The sequence below is a fragment of the Falco peregrinus genome, chromosome 4, assembly GCF_023634155.1.
Source record: "Falco peregrinus isolate bFalPer1 chromosome 4, bFalPer1.pri, whole genome shotgun sequence".
NCBI classification, from domain to species: domain Eukaryota; kingdom Metazoa; phylum Chordata; class Aves; order Falconiformes; family Falconidae; genus Falco; species Falco peregrinus.
Genome location: NC_073724.1, coordinates 3,751,139 through 3,773,064, shown reverse-complemented (window position 1 = coordinate 3,773,064; position 21,926 = coordinate 3,751,139). Strand labels below are relative to the sequence as shown.

General features: G+C 39.4%; 1 protein-coding gene across 2 annotated transcripts; it reads right to left on the bottom strand.

The window, feature by feature from the left end:
• Positions 1–8,157: 8,157 nt before the first annotated feature.
• On the bottom strand, positions 8,158–21,547 carry LOC101911811 (T-cell receptor-associated transmembrane adapter 1). Of its 2 annotated transcripts, none has more exons than XM_055801558.1 (6): positions 21,308–21,547; positions 15,079–15,119; positions 12,815–12,851; positions 11,485–11,546; positions 10,134–10,189; positions 8,158–8,902 (listed from the first exon to the last, which is right to left on the bottom strand). In XM_055801558.1, the coding sequence occupies exons 1-6, from the start codon at positions 21,409–21,411 to the stop codon at positions 8,639–8,641; spliced, it is 564 nt and encodes a 187-aa protein (XP_055657533.1). In that variant the 5' UTR covers positions 21,412–21,547; the 3' UTR covers positions 8,158–8,638. The 2 variants fall into 2 exon arrangements, with proteins under 2 accessions (XP_055657533.1, XP_013154621.1); XM_013299167.3 differs by having other exon boundaries at positions 15,015–15,119; positions 21,308–21,462.
• Positions 21,548–21,926: the final 379 nt, after the last annotated feature.

The window sequence follows — 21,926 nt, the reverse complement described above, 5'->3', positions numbered from 1 at the left end:
ACTTCCACTGCTGTTCGATCAGTAGGGTTGTTGTACAGGTTTGAGGTGTGGGGGATCTTTATTTGCTAAAACAAAGTTGTATCGGGTCTTCTGGATCATGTGAGGAAGCTCACTGTATTTAATAACCCTGAAAATGATTATAAAACGCTCAGTAAAAGAATTTGTTACATTTTGATAGACTCTGTCACTGGTTAAAATAATCTCAAATGGTGACCCTGTTAATTAAGCTGTTGTCCTTCTGAAATGGTTATGCTTAATTCGTTTTATAGATGGACAAGGTGAGGTGAACAATTAAGCTTTACTGGGTTCCATTGGAATCACTAGACATGTTGGTTTAAATATTAAATCAGGCCCTTATTTCCAGATTCCCAGTACTTTCTTCTGAGGCAAGTTGTGAAGTAATACGTGTTTTTCCATCAGTGTAATCTGTTGATGCTTTATGTTCAGGGCTCTGGATTTCATGCTTCTTCAGGTGGAACTTTGCTTGCTATTCCTGGTACTTCCCTGCAAGGTTAGTTTCAGAGATTTTACTTTAGCAATCACAAGTATTTCTTTGAAGGGTGAATCTGTAGATCTCAGTAGACCACTGTGTAGGTGATGGCTAGTAATAATCAGTAATACTCAGTAATAATTGGTGTGGTTTAAGTGTTCCTTTAAATAAGGAATCTATACACAAAAGGGTTTCCTAAATGGTATGTTAACAGCTATTTAAGAAGCTTTTCTTTAGGTTAACTAGGACTTTTGCTAATGAAGTGTTGCTTATTATCCACTGTTTTTCTCTCTTCCTTATTTCAAGTTAGCTGTTGCTTCTACTTTCTGGATCTAAATGTTTGGCAGGAAATGCAGGGTTTGGTAATCCTGCACCTGAATAACTAAATGCTTTAGCTTAGATTCTTCAGCTTTACAAAAACTTGCAATTGAGTTGTCACATGGCTGCTGTCACTTGTGTAGGTGAATTAAATTATTAATCTGGATAACAAGACTTTTGCCAATTCAGGCCAATTCAGGACAGTAGATTTTTATTATTTAAAAAAAAAAACCAAACAACCAAAACTACATTAAAGACTTTATATGCTAATGTTTAAATTTCCTCTTAACAATCTGGTTTTGTTTAAAGCCTGTTTATACCATAAGCTGTACTCTTTTCCTCCTAAGTTAACCACCAGTGTTTATTTTCCGTATTTTATTTTTATGAACCTTTGTCATTAAGACAACAAACATGTAAAGGAAAATCCTGAAGAAAGTGACTTGTGACTTGAAATATTGTCAGCTGATATACAAGAAGAAAATGGCAGAAGAAATGCGCTTATTTGCATGGATCTTACCTTGTTACATTTTAATTATTGATTAATTATAAAAAATGTGATTATTTGAGGTATACATCCCATCTGTCTTACTTTGCCGGCCTCAAATTTTAACTCGTACTTTATGTATTACATCTTTTCTGGTATTGACAGTTTCTTCTACCTTTTTTTTAGATGGTGTTAAATTATAAGCATTTGGAAGAAACCTAGCTTGTGCTTAAATGTACTCATCTTATAAAATACCATTTGAAATTAAGTTTTGTCAGAGCCTTTTGTATTAGATGAACTTAATAAGGAAATTGCTCATTGAAGTATTACTAATGTCTTAACAGGCTAATATTTCAACAACATACTGTAATGTCCATGCTACTCAGCATAGTTCTTAACTTTTTCATACTACTGTCTTTTATTACCAGAATCTGGGATTGCAGGTACCCACTCCAGTAGGCCTAGCACAATGACGAATTAACAGCTGTCCCAGAAAAGCCCAGAAGTACTTAACCAAAGGTAAGTGCCTTTTGAGAAAAGGCATTTCAAAAGAAATTCTTGCTACTCTGCATCTATATTGAAAGGTAGGGAGGTTGTCACTTATACCTGTACTTCTAGAATGAAAATCAGCATGGATGCTTTGGAGAGCCCAAGCTAGTCAAACCTGCGGACTTGAACATGGGAAGGCAGCTGTCTGTGGACAAAACTAGCCAGACTCCAGCATGGATGGCCAGTGAACACAAGTTAGTAAGATGTCCTGGCTGAATAGCTACTTTGGTCCTTAGTATGTGTTCCTTATAGAGGCATTTATTATTTTTAGATACAAGTATAGCATTGTTTTGTTTCTGGCTGTGTGTTTGAGCTAATGGGTCCTCTCAGACCTTTAGGCTGTGGAGAGTGCAGTATATTGCCATTTAAAAGGACTTCCAAAAGTCTTGCTTCTGTACAGTTGGGCATAGTTACCTGCATTTTGGGTCTGTGTAAACAAGCAGCGGCTCTGTTTGGAAGGTATCCGAGATCCTCTTCTCCTGCTATTTACCACTGTTGGCAGTGTATTTAGATCTCTGGAAGGAGCATGCTCCCTGGATACTGGCTTACTACGTCTGCTTTTCCTGGAAGATATGGGACTTAAAGGATTCTCAAGTTTCAGATTTCTTGGATTTTTAATTGCAAACTAGTTTAATAGGCAGCAGGATTAAGAAGCATTACAAGTTCTCGAAACAGTTACTCAGTTTATTTTCCAAAACATTTTTGACAACGCTTTTTTGCCAAAAAGTCTTAAGTTGGCACCACAAGATATGCTGCCTTCCCAAACTCAATCAAGAAGTATTTTAACTATGCTTGAGACGATCATACAGCTGATACCAAATCTTCTGACAACATGCCAATTAAAATTTCAAAGGAAGATTGAATGCATATTTAAACTACTTGTGTGGAGAACTTAACCAGAAAAGAGACTGCGTGATTTAAAGAAAAAAGTTTCAGTTTAAGCAAAGATGGAATTATCACTTACAGGCTTGTATTACAAATTCATAACCATATTGATAAAGATTGTATTTGGATTATTTTTTATATAATGGAAGATCAGAGGCAAGCTGATGAGTACACAATGATGTCTCTGTGATGTTGAATATGCCCACTTCGCTGAGTAAATTTCTGCTTGGTTTTTGGATTCCCTTTTTTTTTTTTTTTTCTCTCTCTTTTTTTTTTCTGATTCCATACACGATAGCCCTCCCTATGAGATTAGTAATTGTTCTGAAGGAAAAGGTTTTCCTTTCCTTAATACGTGTAAGTAGACAAGTTCGAGAAAGCATAGGAGCTCAGGTTTTCATGGAGTGCTTTCTTGCCAAGCCATCTGGAATAAAATCTATTTCTTTGTTCCATAATTACACAAATGCATGTTTGCTAATTTGTAGCCAAAATGGACTGTCAGCTGGCAAGCTTCCTTAGGCCTGTGGTGTGATATTCTTAGCCTTCCATGGTTCCCAGGAGTGGAGCTCTTCTTTCAGGGCTTCAGAGCCCTCAGAAGTTGTATGCCTAAGCCATGTGGCAGAATGTTCTATGCTGTTATGAATGGTTGCGGAAAGAAAAGGAACACTGTCTTCCTGTCTGAAAATTAATTGCCTTTATCTTTAAGATGATTATGAAAGAGATATTTCAGAAAAGGAAATGTTAATGACTAACTTTTCTTCATCTTTGTGTGGGTGCTATCCTGCAGTTTTACAGCTCTACTTGATTGTCAGATGTAAACCAAAATAATTTAAAATAGATATTAAAATAAATGTGACTTCTTAAGTAATATGCTAGGAAATAATTGTTCTCACTTGTATCTTTCTTTTTCAGGTATTTGTGAACGCATTCAAAGATTACATCTCAAATTTTAATAGACTGAGACATTGAAATGACATAGGATGCAAAGTTTCCTCTCCAGCTGAAAGCACATAGGAATGCAGACAAGGAGGCCTGCTGCTGCTCACAGTTAAGATGTTCACATGCCTTGCTTTGGTGATTTGTTCAGTTTGCTGAAACTCCGATGAATAGAATCAAGCATAGTATTTTTGTGTAATTTACTTTTATCGTTGAAACAATTTTTGTCTATAGAGTATCCAGAAAGCTAAGCTACGCTGGTGGGAAAGACCAAAATCCTAGCATTGTCTTGGATGAATTCTGGTCAAAACTTGCCAAGAAGTATTCATGGTCCGCTACAGGGAAAACACTCGTTTTTAAAGTTCAAGTTTTGTTATGTTTTTCTTCTTCCAAGAATCACATTATATGTAGTATACAATTAATCCTGATTTATACTTCACTGTACTGTAAATCTGGAGGAACTGGTTTGTTCCTTGTGACAGGGCTCATTTTACTCCCTTGGCTTTATCGGGTATTGGAGAGAATCAGGGTTCCTTTCTAAATTTATAGTAACTTTTAAATTTATAGTAACAGAATGGGTATTATGTTTTTCTCTGCTTATAAGCTTTGATTCTTAACATATTAGTAATAAGATAAGTAATACATTCTTTCTGCTGATTTTCTGCCCATTCATGCTTTATAGTTACATCAGTGCTAATAGAAAAAATTAAACTGGGCTGAATGGTCCAAATGCAGTATTATACGCTATGATTTGTAATACGCCTATTATGTAATTTTAGTGTTAAATTTTCGAAGCGGCTCAGCAAAGTTCATTCTTTTAATGTCATAAATTTTAATGGATTTGATAGTTATAGTCTGTGTTCTGAAAAAATTCTACCTGACACAATATATATTTTAAATAAAAACCTTTTCTGAACAAATACCCGCTTTCGACATTTTAGTTCAGGCTTGTGAATTCTCAGGGGTTTGTATGCCTCCAGCAAAATACATGAGTGCTATGGCAGGGTCCCACAGGTTTTCATTGCTGTGTTCTTTCTTGGCAAGAAGATTGTTTTAGTGGTAAGTGTCAGGTCGGCTACACTGTGTTTTATCATCATTGCCCGTTGTCAGCTTTCTGAGCTCCAGAAAAGGGGAAAAAAAACCCCAGATGTTTTCCTTTGACTTTACTCATTTCTGAACACACAGGAGTTTTTAATGTTATTTTAGCTCTTAAACCCCAGATCTTATTATCTTAAGTGTTGTTCTTGAGCAAGGAGCCAGTACCAGTGAGGTTTACTCTGTGATAAGACAAGAGCTTCTGCAATATATATACACACACATTCTATCCCTCATCAATTGTCTGTCATGTTTCTTTCAACAACAGCAACAAAAGATTGTCTTTTAGAAATGCTTCTGTGGCTCATTTTTCTTCCTGTTCCTACATGAATGAACTGTAGGGAATATGCTTTATGAACCACCTTCCCCTTGGATTTGTTGAGGTACTTATTTCCCAGAATTTCTTGAGACATCAGTACTGGGAGATTGCGTAACTCTATTAATAGTTTTCTGTTCTAAAGTAACTTGAAGGTAAGGTGGAATTGGGGTTTGGATGTGTTCTGACTAAATATGACACAGCAACCTGAATGCAGGCTTACCAGGGTAGGAAGGTAAGTTTATTTAAGCAACATAGCAATAGTTCATTGTCTTGATGAAAATTACTTCTAAAGAATTTTAAGAGGTAGGTCTTGAAAAACCGTGAGGTGTGGGAAGATCAGCTCATCCCAATGCCACATTTTTGGTGCTAGCACTAGCAAAAAATAGGAGACAGTTACACAGTTAGTTTGATCCTCCAACATCCACTTGAGATACAACCAAAAGTTTGTGGTGTTTTTCCTAACAATGCTGTTCAGATAGGTCTGCAGTGACTGCCAGATGCTACAGTGACTATGGGAGTATACCTGTCCTAGACTTAAATAGATTTCCTGGTGTTACTTGATCTCTTCTGTTTTGAGCTCCGTTCTTCCTTTCCAAGCAGTTTTGCTTCCACTATACTTCCCCCTGTTTACTCTTGTTTCCCTGTTTCATTGAACTGGTACTTGAATGCTAAGCTTACTGTTAATAAACACAGCTTCACACAGCTTCCCTCTGCTTCAAAAGTTTTGTAAAGAACACTGGAAAAGCAGCTTAGGTTGCTGAGACAGTATAAACCTAGACCTAGCATCTCCTTTTCTTATGTTGTTGTAATTAGTTGAAACTTTCTTTATACATAAAGAATTTAACTAATACATCATAGTTTATATAAGTCTTTCTCTAATGGCTTGAAGATGGAGCAGTATTTAACGTGCTCTTTCATGTAAGAATTCAGTAGTCATTTGAAAACTATCCCAAAAAGTAATTTCAAAAAATCAGGTCATTCAGTTGCTTATTTAAGTAGAGTGTAAAGAGCTGGAGGAATAAAGCTAAATCTGGACTGTGGCAGCATTAGAAGTGCCTTGGAAACAGCTGAAAGGCCATTAAAGGTGATCTTGAAGCGGAGTCTGTGAGAGCAGTAGTAAATAATTTAATGGAAACAGTGATTAAATGTGGAAAGGAAGTATATATTGAAGGAGAATATTTACAAAAGTGCCCTGCTTTTTTGGCAAGCTATGCTGCAAGGGGAAGCAGCTGCTGAAAATTGATGTAAATAAATAGCTGGACCAAATAATGAAGACTTAAAAGAATACAGGGAAAACTAGATGTACCTAAATCCCATGAAGTGGACTTACTGTTATATGCACACTCTATTGGAGAAGGGTGTACTTTCTTCATTGCCATTAAATTAATGATCAGACTGAAGTGATGGGTTTAATTTAGGTAACTCATAGAAGTTCTTTGACTGGAATTTTTAGAGAAAATGTATAATCAAGAGTGCAAATGCTGTGAGAAGATTGGGAAATAGCAACTTTTGTACAAGTTATGTGTAAATTACATTAAATGAAAATACAGCATCAGCTGTTTCCAGTGTGTGTTGGAAAATAGAAATAAATAGACCCTTGGGCCTGTATTTACTTGCTTGGGAGGCTGTTTTAAATAATTTTTCTCTTAATCGTTTCAGAGGGCTGAGTAGTGCATCTGCTGGTGCCAGTTAAATTGTCGTATTTTATTTAAATATTTTACATATTAATGCTATTCAAACATTTTTGATGTGTTGAGTCTAAGCAACATTTATAAGAAATAAAATAGATATCAACGTACTTTGTTCCTGCTATGGAACAAAATAGAATTCCTTCCAGTCTAAACAAATGAAGTTAGTACTTCGTGCACTGGTATCTTGGTGTTTAGCTTTGGAGCTTTGGCTTTGGCTTTGCCTCCCTGCTTTCCTCCCCTTAGGATCTTAGTCAGGGTTGTCATTGCATACGGTTCTCCATTAAAGTGGTTTTTATCGCTTCTTCAACAGTATTTTTACTTATCCAGTGGTAGCTGGTCTAAGACTGAGATAACACAGTCACTGTAATTCCAAGTCTGCCTTGTTTCTGGGGTGTAACAGAAATGATTGAGTTGATTTCTGCACACAAAGACAAGTGCTAGCAGGGGACAGGCAGCGACGCTGGGCAGCTTTGGCTGCACGGGTTGGCCCCTTTCTTTTGATCCAGCGTAGAAGTGAAGGCATGTTACAGAGGCTCATTAACTGTAAGCTAAATTAACTGTGAACCAGGCTGTCAACTGTTTCTTTTACATTGGGCTTTTTTTTACTTCATAAATTTGTCCCATTTCTGGGCGTGACCATCCACTTCAGCTTTTAGAAGAGGTGTTGGCTCTCTGTGCTATGGGCTTTTCATTTGTTTTGTTTCCTATAACTGTTTTCAGGGCTGTCTCCTTCAGGACCTGAAACACTTACAGGGTTCTCTATGTGCTTGGGAGTTTCAGGCTCCTTGATGCTGTGCACTGTGTGGGTTTTAAAGGCATTAACATCCTTTTTTTTTTGAGAAGGTGGAACTGTCCGACACCTACAGGTAAGGCGTGTTACACCAACGTGCCTTACTGTTTCCTGCTACTACCACTTAATGACTCCCAAAATATAAAAATAAATCCCCACTCTGTAAAAGCTTACCATCTGATGAGTTTAAAGTCTTAAGATGAATGTGCTCACAGTATGTGAATTATTTGGGGAAATCAAAAGCGCTTTCTGCTTTTGTAAAATGGTTGGTAACAACAGCAATGTAAAACCCAATAGGAATTTAAACGTCACGTAGAATATTAGAAGGAAAAAATCCTCCCTAGGAGTTTTACTGTTACAGATCATTTGCTAGAATCTTTGTGGACTCTTGAATATAGCTGGATACGTTACATTAGAGGAGTTGAGATTTGAGATGTGTTCTGCTATTGCTCACAGAAGGAAACTACAGTTATATAAGGATATTGTTAAATCTTGCGAGATGTATAATTATAACTTTAAACAAGCTGTTAAATTATTCTCCAATTAGCTTTAGATATATCGTGTTATTATCATAGACCAGTCACAATGAGGAAGTACTCAATGTTGAACAGCAGATCAGTTTTTAATTGGGAAAACAACTAAATCATTAAGCATGCAAGTATGAAACATGACTTCCTTCCAGAAGTGTTGTTAAAACCTGTAGAGAAGAATAGTTAAGACTCTGCTAGAGCTCTACAGACAACAGAGTGAGTGGGTCTTTTGGGACTGTTTGAAAGTTGATGGTTGTTTAAACAAAGGATTACTTTTTACTGGAATCAATACCGTGTGAATGCTGAGACACCTGCTTGTGCAGTTCCCTTCCTAATTGTCTTCAGAAGGGCAGATCCTTCAGAGTGGCAGTCTGGATCTATACTTACTTCTTGCCTAGTCCATAAACGTGCTTGGAAGGCATTTTGGAGCACTTGTCCATTTTATACCACTGTTTTATGTGTCAGTTTGCCAGGATCCTATCTCTAATCATTCACGGTTCCTCCAGAGTGAACAAGCAGATCTCACTTTCTGATTACATGTTTGTGAAGCTGCTTCAAATGTTCTGTCCTTTTGTAGTATGAATCAAACCCATTAATCTGATGGGATCATCATGAATGGCTTCTACGTTTCCCGTGTTTTCAGCCGCCAGCTGCTCACTATTGAGGTAAATGCTAACTTTGGGAGCCGTCATGGTGGGATTAGATGATTTTTCTTCATCCTCCTGTAATGCAGGGTCTTTGCTCCTTCTTGGTTTTCTGTGTTTTCCCTTGACACTGTGATCAAGTGATGCATAACACATCTGAGTGGCAGACTCCACCTGGAAGGAAATTCATTTTGTATTTAACATTCAGTAGTTATGCTTGCCTTAAAATTGTGTCTTAAGACTTTTGGAGTATGTCTACACTGTAATCATAATGGTGGTTGAAGTTTACCCAAACTAGCTGTAAATGAATTCATTAAAAGCACAAATGATTAAGCTGTGGCAGCACAGAAAAGAGACCAACATAATTTAATAATAAATGACTCATGTTCCTGGGATAGTGACAGTAAGGAAAAAATTGAGTGTTATTGGAAAGATTCTCTGGGAATGAGGGCAACCTACATAATCAGTTCAAGTTCTTTGGGATGCAAGACGTAATCTCCGTTTCTTTCCAATTATTTATTTATTTATTTATTAATTAGAATCCAGTTACTAGCAACAACATTTTTTTCACAGGCTGGCTATGCAGAAAACCAAAGGTGGGTAATTCTTGTCTGTATATATGATCTCATTTCCAGTGCAAAACGTATGTTTTTGTGTGTCTTCCCCTTGCTTCTCTCTGGTTTTCAAACCAAATTGTGAAGCACTTTTGACATGGGAATTTTCATAGACTGTTCTGTTTCCATGGAGTTAATGAAAACAAATGTCTAAATTTTTTTTAAAAAAGGTATTTCTACCCTCTGGAAGTGTCCTGAGAGAGGGGCTGGAAATAGGTGCTTATGAAATACGTGGAAAATAACTCAGGAAATTGATGCTAGGAATGCTTCAATCACAAATTTCAGTTGAAGCTTGCATGCTTTTAGGCATCCAGGTATCTCAAAAAACCCCCACAAGTCTGTAGAAAAACAGTCTTTTTCATTTGTTAAGGCAAATAGATTTTGTGCTGGGCAGGAGCGAGCCAATCAAACTCATGACTATCATGTGGTGCAGCTTGTGTTTTCACTTGGTTGATTTCCAAAATAAATAAAATTAATTCTTTACATAAGCCATGGCGGTAGATGCAGACTTAATGCAGCCTGATCTGCATGCCAGTGACTGAGCTTTATCATGCCATACGGGTAGAAATGAGCTGTCTATTTTTCTCCTGCTCCCTCGTTAATGACCCAGATTGAATGAAGGGTCAAGTCTGTGCTTAAATTCCCTGATGAACTGAGACACTAACGCATGGTAATTTTTGTGATGAGCAGTGTGAAGATTTTTGTTATATATTGTCATGGGAACAACACAAGACCTCTGAGACAGGCTACGTTACCCTAATTCAGAAATCCAGAATTAAAAGTAAAGATACCTGTAGCTGGTTAACAGGCCTCTGAGGCTGGGACTTCATCTGCTCGTAACATTCCTCTATAATTTGTCAAAGTAGAAAAGTGTTTTAGTTATTAAGACATGCTACTGAGTCTTAGAAGATTAAGTCAACGGATCCTGTTACAGAACTAACTCCCCCCAGTTTGCCCGTTTTGAAATTACATGCAGATCTCTCCCTCTATTTATGGACAGGCACATAGCTAAAAACTTCAGACACATAATGTGAAAATGAAAATAATTTTCTGTTCATATGGATGGGAAGCTTCTCTTTATGCACTAAGTGGCCATCCTTTTAGGCTGCTAGGAGGACATCTTTCAGTTAGGGGGTAACCACGTACCGATGCATTTTCCAGCATAGGCAATTGTTTCTTGGGCTGAGAAAAAGCCTGTGAGTTGCAGCAGCTGGTGATTAAATTCTATTCCTGGCTCGACTTTCAGTTTTCTGTAAATTTGGTGCAAGTTATTTTCTCATGCTGTATGTCATTTTAGCCATCAGTAAAAAAAAAAAATTACTTCCTTACGGTTTTCAGACTTTTGTGGTGTCAATGCATTTGAATGTTAGCTGAGATAAACTTATGCAAACCCTGTGTGAAAGAGTTGGGGGTGGGGTTGGGGTTGGTTTTTTTTCCCTGTAGCTCAAGTACTTTATTTTCGCTTAACCCCAAATAAGGCTAGCAAAAAAGTTGTGTTCATGTTACTTAAATACTGTTTGAACACCATAAGGGCTTTGAGAGCCATACCCTCAGCATATCTAGCTCTAACTGCAGTTATATGCTGTTCCTGCCTTTAATGTGGTATCTCTCTGCCAAGGATTATTAAGTTCAGCCCGGTAAAGCAGAGAAAAGCCATGTCTGCCCACCATTCAGCCACTGGGCTTGTTTCAGCCTGTTCGTCAACGTTGCTGGTGAGCTGTGGACAGCCACAGCCGAGAACTGGTCTGTGTTTGTTTCTGCCAGCTCTTGTGGCAGCATTGACTTTGGGCAGTGAGTAATAGGTGTCTCAGATTGCTTTAGCATGCGTGGATCAAGTTGTTATTTCAACTGGTGGAGCTTTACATATAGAAAAGCTCTTGGTTTTGAGGTATTTGGCTGAACGGGACCATTTGGACATTTGGTAAAAATACCAAATTCAGTACGAGACATGGTCTTACAAATAGTAGTGCTGTATGATGGTTTGCAGTTCTATCCCAAGTAGGTATTAATACAGCAATTGAAAATGGATAGATTCTCAAGTCTGCTGTTTGAGAAACACAGAAAGTGTTGGTCGGTCGTCAGCTTTTAACCTACATTTATTATAGTTTCTGAACAGACATGTTTTCTTAAAGTGAAGCTTACCTAAAATATCTTGATTAAGATTGCCATAAACTGGGTCATCTTCCGTGTAATAGTCATCACAGCTAGAAGGGGAATACAAAAATACTTTTAATTCACAGAATATGTTTTATTTAGGATGCCACTGTTCTACTTGAAACATTTAACACACGTATAGCAATAGCAGATTGTATGTGATCTAAAAAAAGAGACCAAAAATATTGAGGGGGGAAGAAATGGTAATGCCTGTGTTCTGAAGAGAGATTTGTTATCTAGCCAAGAATTGAACTCTTATTCCCTGTGACTTAGTTAAGTATAAAGCTAATCTCAAGACTACTAAGCTACTTTTTGATTCACTTCTAGAAATGTTAATGATCACTGAAAGGAGTCCAGTTCGTGTCCTCTGAGACCACTTTGCAGTATAAACTGAAGCACTACATGGGTCTTTTGGGCAATGTTCTTAAAAAGTCCACTTGATTCAACTGAAATACTTACATCAACACTAGAGAAGACCAAAGCAAACTTCAGCTTTGGATTTTAATGGGATGCTGTGTTTCATTGCCTGGTGTTTTAAACGTTTAAAACTGTTTTGAACCATGTTGGTAAAATGGGAATTGTTAGTGGGAAGCACTGTGTAACCTTATTCCTGTTGCATCCCTGTACTGTGCCTCATCAGGGGAACAAAGTAATGCAAACACCACTACTTCAGGGGTATTCTTCAACTGAACAGGCAGTAATAGACAAACAGAGACTTCCAACTTCAAGCAAATTTGTAATTCATTGGTTTTGCAGAACAGTGAATGCCTTTGTAGGTTTTTTTCAAAGTCCTTCTATATTTCGGTAGAGATGAGACTCTAAGAGAAATGAACTTGTAACAGATCACGAGGTAAGCAGCAGCTGTAAGCAGCCGCTGTATTGCTCTTGAAAGTCATGTGTAAAAGTGTGTGAAATGTAAATACACATAAATTATTTTTTCACAAGTATTAAGCATCAGGCTATGATTTATCATTGTTTTCTGAGACTTCTTTTATTATAGATTTACTGAGTTTGAGTGATAGTAAATAGTGGGTTTGCTCGATATCTTGTACTTCCTTCAGTACACCAGATTATCATATTAGCATGCAGTTATTTCATTGCTGATAAAATGATTGGAGTACATCTCTCCCCCATGATTTTTTTTTCCCCCCTGTTTTCTTTGGACAATTTTTTTCCACGACCATCCTGCTCTTCGACATTTCCAGGCAGGCTGTGTAGAATATTGGATTTTCCTCTATGCTGTCCCTCCAAAGCCATCTGTCATTATTTATTGCTTATTTCACCCCTGCCGGAAAGAAACCTTTTTTATCCAACTTACCTTGGACTGTTGTCTTCATAGTCTTTATACATTTTAGCTGGAAAATTTGTTTAAAACAAAAAAGAAGAGAAAATGAAACATTCTATTTTAGAACACTTCACATAATTGTCCCAACTGACATGCTTTCGATTTCACTGTAGAGAGCTAAACTGAAAGCTCTTGGGTCTCAGGACCTTTAGTTGTCCCCCTGCTTTTCTCAACTACTTCTGATGACTACAAGAAATGTTTGTGTTATGACCCTGTGCTGTGGCTGCGAAGTCTATGTTAGTTTGCAAGACCCCCAAAATTGTAACCCATGCAATTAATTCCTTATTTCCTCCTCCTCCTGCTTCTACCTCATCGTCTTCTCTGTCGAGGGAGGTGAATGGTCTTTATATTACAAGGTTGTGGTGGGTTGACCTTGGCTGGAGGTGCCTACCTAGCCACTCTGTCACTCCCCTCCTCAGCAGAACTGAGGGAAGAAAATATGATGGAAAAAACTTGTGGATCAAAATAAAGGCAGTTTAATAAGCAATAGCAAAAGTCATGTGTGCGGAAGCGAAGGAAAACAAAAGATGTATTCCCTACTTCCCATCAGCAGATGTTCAGCCAGGGCTTCAGCACGTGTAGTGGTTGCTCCAGAAGACAAATGTAAATAACGAATGCCCCCCTTCCTCCTCCTCTCCCTCAGCCTTTATATCTGAGCAGGCATCATATGGTTTGGAATGTGCTGTCAGTCAGTCTGGGCCAGCTGTCCTGGCTGTGCCCCCTCCCGAGACCTTGCCCCCCAGCCCACTGGTGATGGGGGAAGGCTGGAGACAGCCCTTGCCATGCGAGCACTGCCCAGCCGCAGCCAGCGCCCTGCCGTGCTGCTGGCACCTTCCCTGCTGCCAGCGCGAGCACCGCACCGCCAGGGCTGCGGGGGGCTCGGCCAGACCCCACACAAAGGTGAAGGCTTTATTTGTTTTACTAGTTCTGTTGCTTGTATCTCTGAAAGAGAGATATCCTGTGGCCCACATCAATGAATCGACCAGAAGCGGAGAGGCAATGGCTACAAAGAGATTTATTGCTAGAGCTTGACTAGTAACTCAAGAATGCCTGGGTTATTTCTGCCCTCTGGTCCAGGACCTCAGAATTTGCCACGGTGGGCTCCAATTCCACGAGCAATGCAACATCAGCCGATCTGACCGAAACTTACTCAAGGTTAGTTTTGTAAATGACTGTCATTTTTCATCATAGAAATATCTGCTTAGTGGCACTAAAAGACAAAATAAGCCAAAAAGCGCACACACCCATTCCACAACACTCCGGCAGCGCTTCATTATCCTGTAAAAATCTAATCCTCGTGCTGGGTGAGCTCAGTCTATAAGCACAGCCTTCGATTGCTGCAGGTGATGTGTGTGTGTGTGTTTAATGTGGTTGAACCCACCGGTGTTTGCCTGCCCACCCATGCGCGTACAGCGCCGGGGCAGTTTGCCCTGTGTAAAGGCAGTTTTTCCTGAATGGGAACGGTGAGGATTGTACAGCTTAATAACTATAAAATTGTTTGCATAAGAGAGGTTGCACCAGCATAATCAATTCTGTTTAAGAAGTCATAGTTGATTTTAACCAAAGCCAGAGTATGGCTGCAGTCATCCCTCTAACATAAATTAAACAAATTAGTTCCTTATTGTGAGTGACACCTTGGTTTAAGAGCTACATTAGGATCCCATGAGGAAAATGAATTAGAACTTCTTTTTCAAACTAATCCAATTAAGCATAAAATACGTGTGAAATCTGAAATTCAAATACATGTTCAGGAATTTGGGGAGCAGAAAACTTTCTGACATTTATTTTGTATCAGTGCAGCTACTTAAAATAAGTTATCTGAAGCACACTTAAAAAAAAGGAAATTACAGATGTTAAAAATATACTTCAAAAATAAAATTTTAAGCAGAACCAAACTTTTCACCTAGTTCTATTGCTTTGTCTTCAGAGAATGGATTTGGGTAGCTGTTTTTAGCAGCTGACTGGGCAGTTAGCAATCATTCTGTAATCATACTTGACTCCTCAAAATTTTTCAAAGTTACATCCTCTCTGCTAGGAATCATTCTTGCCAAAAGTTTTTTGTTTTTTGTTTGGTTTTTTTTGTTGGTTTGAAATCTGCCAGCAATGATGTCTTCTTCTACGGACACTTCAAACACTCAAGCTCCGTTCCTCACCGACAGACACCATTACTTACCTTGCTTCTTTTTCATATAGTGTGAAATGTTCAGTATCAATGAAACAACCAAAGCCAAACTCACACAGGCAAGAACTCCCCAGACAGAAACGTGGCAGTCCATTTCTGTAACAGAGATACATCAATTTTATAGTTTGTGTTGTCTTGACAGGTTTACTGTATTCTTTGTGGTTGGTTGATTTTTGCTTTCTGTAATTGAAGCTGTTATTTTGTTGTTTACTCTGTGACAGCCGTTTCTGTACAAACAAAATAATTAATATCAAAACCAGATGTTAAATAACAAGAAAGCAACATCAATAGACTGTTAGCAGAACTACTGTTGAGTAGGAATTCAGCCAAAGGTTGGACAGCTGGTTTGCCTGTAAGATGCGGCAAAAATCAGAAATTGCTAAGGAAAAAAGTCATCGTAGTGAATAGCTTTGAAATTATTTTTGTAGTTGTCTTTAACTTACTATTTGCAGTAAATTTTGGCCTAAATTCTAGAGTTCATGAATGTAGTTCTGGAGATTAGGTCAAAGCAACTTACTGCACTGGAAACATCTCTGAATAATCGCAAAGACCACCAGGTTTTAACAATCTCTGCAAAAAATTTCAAACGTTAGTTATGTGTTTTCTTGCGTATCCCATTGAAACCACTTACTGGTACTCATATCCTTGCTGTCTTTGAGAAAGCAGAGGACATAGTGACAAAGGATGAGCAGTAGCTGGGAACCGGTGAACCCCTCAGAAGTGCTGCGGAGAAAAACCTGAAATGCTCCTGAAAAGTCACCTGGTAAAAGGTGGGTCAGCGTAACTGAACAGAGTGTCCTCTTGCACTGAACTGGCCTCTCCTTCGAGTCCTGTTAGAGACACCCCCCCCTGCACCAAATGTATTTTGTTGTTTAATTAATTCTTTCATTAGCCTAGCTCATACAAGTTTTCCATCACAAAGCATGCTGAAGAAAATAGCTTATTTGTGATGGTCTAATGGCCAGAGTGATCAGCATGGCTGCAGATGGCCTGCGAAACCTTCCCATGAGGAAACACTGAGCCAGATACCTGAGTGAAAGGAGCTTGAAACTAGATTTCTCACTTTCTCCAGAGGCATGTCTCAGGTTCTTGTAGATTTGGGGCATCAAATAAAGCCCGGTCCCAAAAAAACACACCAAAAAGTCTAGTTGAGCAGAGCAGGCAAGGGGAGGCTGGATGATCTGAGTGAGGTTTGAGCAGGTCCTTGATTCGCTTTTTTGGTTTTGATGTAGGTGGATCCCTTCAGGAAGCTGACACTTCATTTGCTTCTTAAAGGAAAGGTGAGGTGAAGGAGTTGAGGAACACGCGTTCCCACGTTGCCGGCCAGGGGTGGTGGGGGTGCTGCTTGCGCTCCTCTGAGCACACAGACAGGCTTTGTTCCTTGGCCGACCAGATCCAGCTCACCTTGGGAACTGCCCCTTACAGGTTTGGTCCTCGAATTATGCTGGTGCTGTAAAAGCTTGTTTAGTTTTGTTTTATTCCAAGCCACAGATGTTTTGGTGGTGATGAAACAAGATAAGCTAGTCCTTGGTAGTAAAACGTCACAAATCACATGGGCTTCCGTGATCAGGTTTTCTTGCTGATCAGAACTCTTTTAAAAGGAACGAAACACAGCAAATAAGCTGTGACATTGGCAGACTTGTGACTGGTTTTTGCACATGGTCCTTCCAGTGGCCAGTTAACCTTTTGTTTGAACTAAATGTCCAATTTCCATTCCTTTCTTTTCTCCTACTTGAGTTCTCCCAGAGGTGTTTACAGGTTCTCCATGACTGCAATGCTGCTTTTCATGTTGAGAGGCACTTTTTTTTTTTTGCCATGGGATACAGACATTCCTGAGAGACGGCACCCCCGTGAAGCAGCAATACATTATTCCAATTTTTCAGAGAAGGAGTTAAGAGAAAGGGAGATCCTACATTGAGAAGGTATTATCAGGCCACATCAAGAACCACCAGAGTTTGGAACCTGTTTACTCTTAGAAATAGTCACTCAATATTTTCATTCTGTGCAACCTGTCCAAAACTACAAGAAGTCAATGTCAAAGGCAGGAACTTTTAAGTCTCAATGCAGTGCCTAAATAGTAAGAGTCATCCTTCCTTCCTTCTCTTGTCCTTTTTGTCTTTTCTGAAGTGATTGTTTCCCATTTTTCTGATAGAATCATAGAGTCATTTAGGTTGGAAAAGACTTTTGAGATCATCAAGTCCCGCTCCTAACAGAGGACTGCCAAATCTGCCACTAAACTATGTCCCTGAGCACCACATCCATGTGTTTTTTGAGCATGTCCAGGGGTGGCGATGCCATCACCTCCCTGGGCAGCCAGTGCCAAAGCTTCACCACCCATTCAGGGAAGAAATTTTTCCTAATATCCAATGTAAACCCCTGCCCGGCGCAGCTTGAGGCTGGTTCCTCTTGCCCTGCCACTACTTACCTGGGAGATGTCTACACCTCCTACACCCCCTCGCTACCACCCGCTGTCAGGCGGCTGTAGGGAGCGATCAGGTCCCCCCCGAGCCCCCTCCTCCCCATGCTGAGCACCCCCAGCCGTGTGCCCCAGCCCCTTCCCCAGCCCCCTGCCCGGCTCTGGACACGCTCCAGCCCCCCTACGTCCCTCTGGGCCTGAGGGGCCCGAAACTGAACCCAGGGCTCGAGGTGCGGCCCCACCAGCGCCGAGCACAGGGGCACGGGCACTGCCCTGGCCCTGCTGGCCACACCGTTTCGGATCCGAGCCAGGGTGCTGTTGGCCTCCTGGGCCACCTGGGCACACTGGGGGCTCATGTCCAGCCGGCTGCTGACCAGCACCCCCGGGCCCTTTCCATGGGGCAGCTTTGAGCTGCTCTGCCCCCAGCCCGCAGCGCTGTGGGGCTGCTGTGACCCACGGGCAGGACCCGGCACTTGGCCATGTTGAACCTCACACAACTGGCCTTGGTCCATCCGCCCAGCCTGCCCAGACCCCCCGCAGAGCCTCCTGCCCCCAGCACGTCAGCACTCCCCCCAGCCTGGTGCCAGCTGCAGACCCGCTGAGGGTGCGCTCGGTCCCCTTATGCAGATCGATAAGGGTATTAAACAGGACTGGCCCAAATTACATTAATTTCATATTTCTTTTCCTATAACTCATTTTTTTGTTTGTTCTCCAGGGAGCAAAAGCAGTATTGCAGCCTAACAGAGGGGCAGCATGTGTAACTGTGATAAACGCTACAGCCCTGAGATTCATTAGAATAAAAAAAGCAAGTAGATATTTAAGGTACAGTTCTGATTGTACTGAATGCTGTAATTTAGCTTTCTGATTCACAAATCCTATTTTTTCCCTGGTGTTTCCAGAGCAGAAGGAGAATTCTTAGTTTTGATTTGATTATTTTCAGCCCTTAACTGAAGTGGAGGAGGAAATCAAATTTTTGATGGCAAGTAGCCTTTTTGTGTTTCAGCTTCTCATTTAAATCGGAATTATTCTCTGGAAAATAGTAAAGGTTGGGAAAAAGTTGTTTCGCTTTCCAGTTTCAAGTGTAACTTCTACAATATTTGAGCAATCCCACTTCCCTAGGACTTAAAAAATACTTTAGCAAAACGCAAGGCATGAAATTTGGATTTCTAATAAGATTTACCTATGTTTTAAATCCCACAGACTATAGTTCTTTCTTAAACGTGATTTAGAAAATTGCATGGGTGTGGGGAGATTGAGAAAACAACTTTTAAATTGTTCCTAGCTGAACACTACTTAGTTTATTTTAAAATTTATTTTCCACAACTCTGACTTAAACATCTGCTTGTATTTCAGTAGAATGTATACAAACAAATATGTGACTTCTGTATCTTATTTTTTAATCTTTTTTCTCTTTGCAATACGAGCTATTTGTTTGTCAGACAACACCAATTGTATTTCAGACACAAAAGCATTTTTCATTTACTGCATGAAACCATAGTAATGGCCTTGATCAGAAATACCGTAGTGCCACTCTGAGTGCTCTGTGCTTTTCTAACCTCACTTCCAAGTTAATCTGCCTTTCCAAGTACAAAATATGACAGATTTTGATTTTATATCATAGCTTTACAGATATACAACTCCCAGCTCTTTCCCAGGTGTTCTCGTGCTGCCCTTACAGTTGTTGCCGATAGGCTAGCTATTTACATTTACAACTGCATTATTTAAATGTTTACTACTTTGACAGCAGCAGCAGTAGAAGGAAAGCCGAATGCCTGCGTGAAGAGCAATTTGCCTCCTCAGGTAACTATACTGCTGTCCCTATATGTATAATAGCAGATGCAAACTGTGACAGTTAACTGCCTGTGCTAAAGCCAAAAAAAATCATTAGGTGACTGTGGACGGAGTGTGAAATAAACAGAAAGAGAAGTCTGTTAGACTAGTTATAGTCTGCTCTAAAATAGTGTCTTTTATTCTATTTTCTATTTTTAATTCTCATTCAAGTAATTTTCTGTCAAATGTAGCAAAAACAGGTTATAATTTTTTACATATTATATCATTATTCCAATCCTGTAGCACTGTGTTCAGGGACGTTTTCACTCAATTGCTGTCAAACTGATTTTTTTTTTAAAAAAAATAAATCATTATATCTTTATTAAAAAAGTCCTCAGGAAAAATTTGGCCCCTGAGAATAGTGCACTATGATTCTAATAGGAAAAGCACAAATTCCACCAGGGCTTTCTGTGTTGGAAAACCTAAGAGTGATAGTGGTTTGTTCATAAGAAATCATATTGAAGCTGTTCTTAAAGTAGTGTGCTCCTCTGTGAAAGAAAAGTGTTCATGGTATAGTCAAGGGTTTCATGAGAAGGACAAAAATTCTCATTTTATTGTTAGAAGTTGGGTTGTGTGAGTGGGGGAAGTATTATATTTAATCATTATAAAGACAACAGCTTTTTGAATATCCAATACCGGAATATCTCTAGCATTAATGATACGTTCCTATTCTGCTGTTGTTTCATTTCTGTTTGGAAACAGGGTCAAACTTGGAGTTGCATCCAAGTAATTTACTCCATCTGGATGATGGTTTTACTTTTCTTTAAGGATGGTGTTACTTGCCTCCTCTTAGTATATTTTACACCGCTGTAAACTAAGGCACTATATCCATACAACAAAATACGGGCAAACAAGACATAGTTAATTGTTCTAAAGACGTAGTTAATTGTGCTTTTTCTCCTTTTTAAATCTATTGATAAATTTCTCCACCAAGGGAGACAAGACACGAGAATAAATAGACTTTGGGTCACTTGTTCTTAGGCTTTCTCTTTGCAGGGTTCATTACACTGTAATGGGGGGGGGGGGGGGGGGCAGAAGTGGGAAACAAAAAAATAACCAACCAAACGAAAGACACCCCCCCAAACATTCTAATCGTTCCTGGATGAATTTCTGCAGTTCCACGTTATTGCAACCCAAAGGAGTGGATGTAATCATGTACTTACCTTTGGGGAAAGGGGCCAGATTTAACAATTTAGAGCTAATAGTAGGTGCTTATCCTTCCAACAGCGTAAGAATAGGTAGCAGAAGAACTGAGTTTTGTTCCTTCTTGTTCTAATGTGTTTTGTTTAGAAAATCCATCACAAAGAATAGCAGACAAATATCAAATATCATACTTTTGCCAGTTTTTCCTACTGAAAAGGGACCTGAGATGGGGAATACAGATACCCGTCTGGCTGGACACACCATCTACGGTATCAACTCCTCATTCTACAGAAGCAGATTAATTACTTTGGTCGCTACCAGATTTAAGATGATGATCTGGAGCACAAAATGGTTTGCCTCCTGTTGTTTCTGTCTGCAAATTTGTCAAGGATGAGATAAAATTAGTGCTTTTTTTTCCCCCTCCTCTCCAATTAAATGATGAGATAAATAAAGTTCTGTACTAATGACCCTTAGAAAAAGAAACCCATTAAGAGACTGATGAATGTTAAATTATCATTAAAGATGCTTCCACCTGTGTGAGTTTTTAAGACAGGATTAATTCTCTGGAAAGGTTTCCTTAAACTGCAATTAATTAGTGCACAACTAATTGCTTTGTAAGATATCAACTTCATACTTCAGAAAGGAAGCAGCATATTGTAAAATAAGTCCTCAGCACAGTAAATATTTTAAGCACAAAACTAATGCCAATGCTTAGTCTTCATTAACAAACCTTAATGAAGGTTTAAGCTGTTGATGATAACTCATCATCATGATTATTATTAATAATTTGACTTCAGAACCCTGAGCAACCTTCTTGGAAGAGTGGTAATTACCACAGTGTGTTTTTACTGCTCCTTTGTTTACAAGTTGGTAATACCGAAAAAATAAGGCTTACCTGGTTTTGCTGTTTCTAGGAATACTCCCAGCCCCTTTATCCAGCGGGAAATCAAGTGACGTTGGCAAACCTTGGATGCTCTTTTGCTTTGGGCCTGGCAGCATGAAACTATCTCTTGAGTTGCTGTCAATCTTAAAGGTCTCCAGTCTCTTTCTTTTTTTTCACCTGCTTCCTTACAAACAGGAAATGTGGTTCAGGCTTTTACAGCCTCGCTGGCAAACTGACGGTCTCCTTCAGTGTTTACCTCTGAGAGAGGAGTGAAATATTTATGTGCGCTTGCATTTATTATCCACCTGTCTTGCCGCAGAAGAGCATGTACAGGACTATTAGTTCCATTCTGTGTGATAAAAACCTGCTTTTGTAATATTCATATATTACAGATGAGTAACGCTCATGCTTTAAGTCTTCCTGTTTCTGATGTTATGTTGAATCAGCAGAAGTATTTAAATACTTCTTTAACTAGATTACAGGACTATTTTACCTAGGAGTGCTATTTGATTCTGTCTCTTGGGGTTTTGAAACCAAGTCTGAAAGTCCGTGGCTGAGAGAACCTCCAGTTTAGCTGAAACAGGATTCAGAGGCATGATGCACCACTGCCGGCTGTGGAAGGGCAAGTTAG

Bases quoted from the DNA above. Each gene is read 5' to 3' on its own strand.
- LOC101911811 (XM_055801558.1), bottom strand. From the start codon at position 21,411: ATGCTGCCAGGCCCAAAGCAAAAGAGCATCCAAGGTTTGCCAACGTCA. The intron at 15,120-21,307 runs GTAAGCCTTATT...TCTCTGTTACAG, and splicing joins CCTAGAAACAGCAAAACCAG to AAATGGACTGCCACGTTTCT. The intron at 8,903-10,133 runs GTATCTTTACTT...ATTTCCTTCCAG, and splicing joins GGCCTGTTAACCAGCTACAG to GTGGAGTCTGCCACTCAGAT.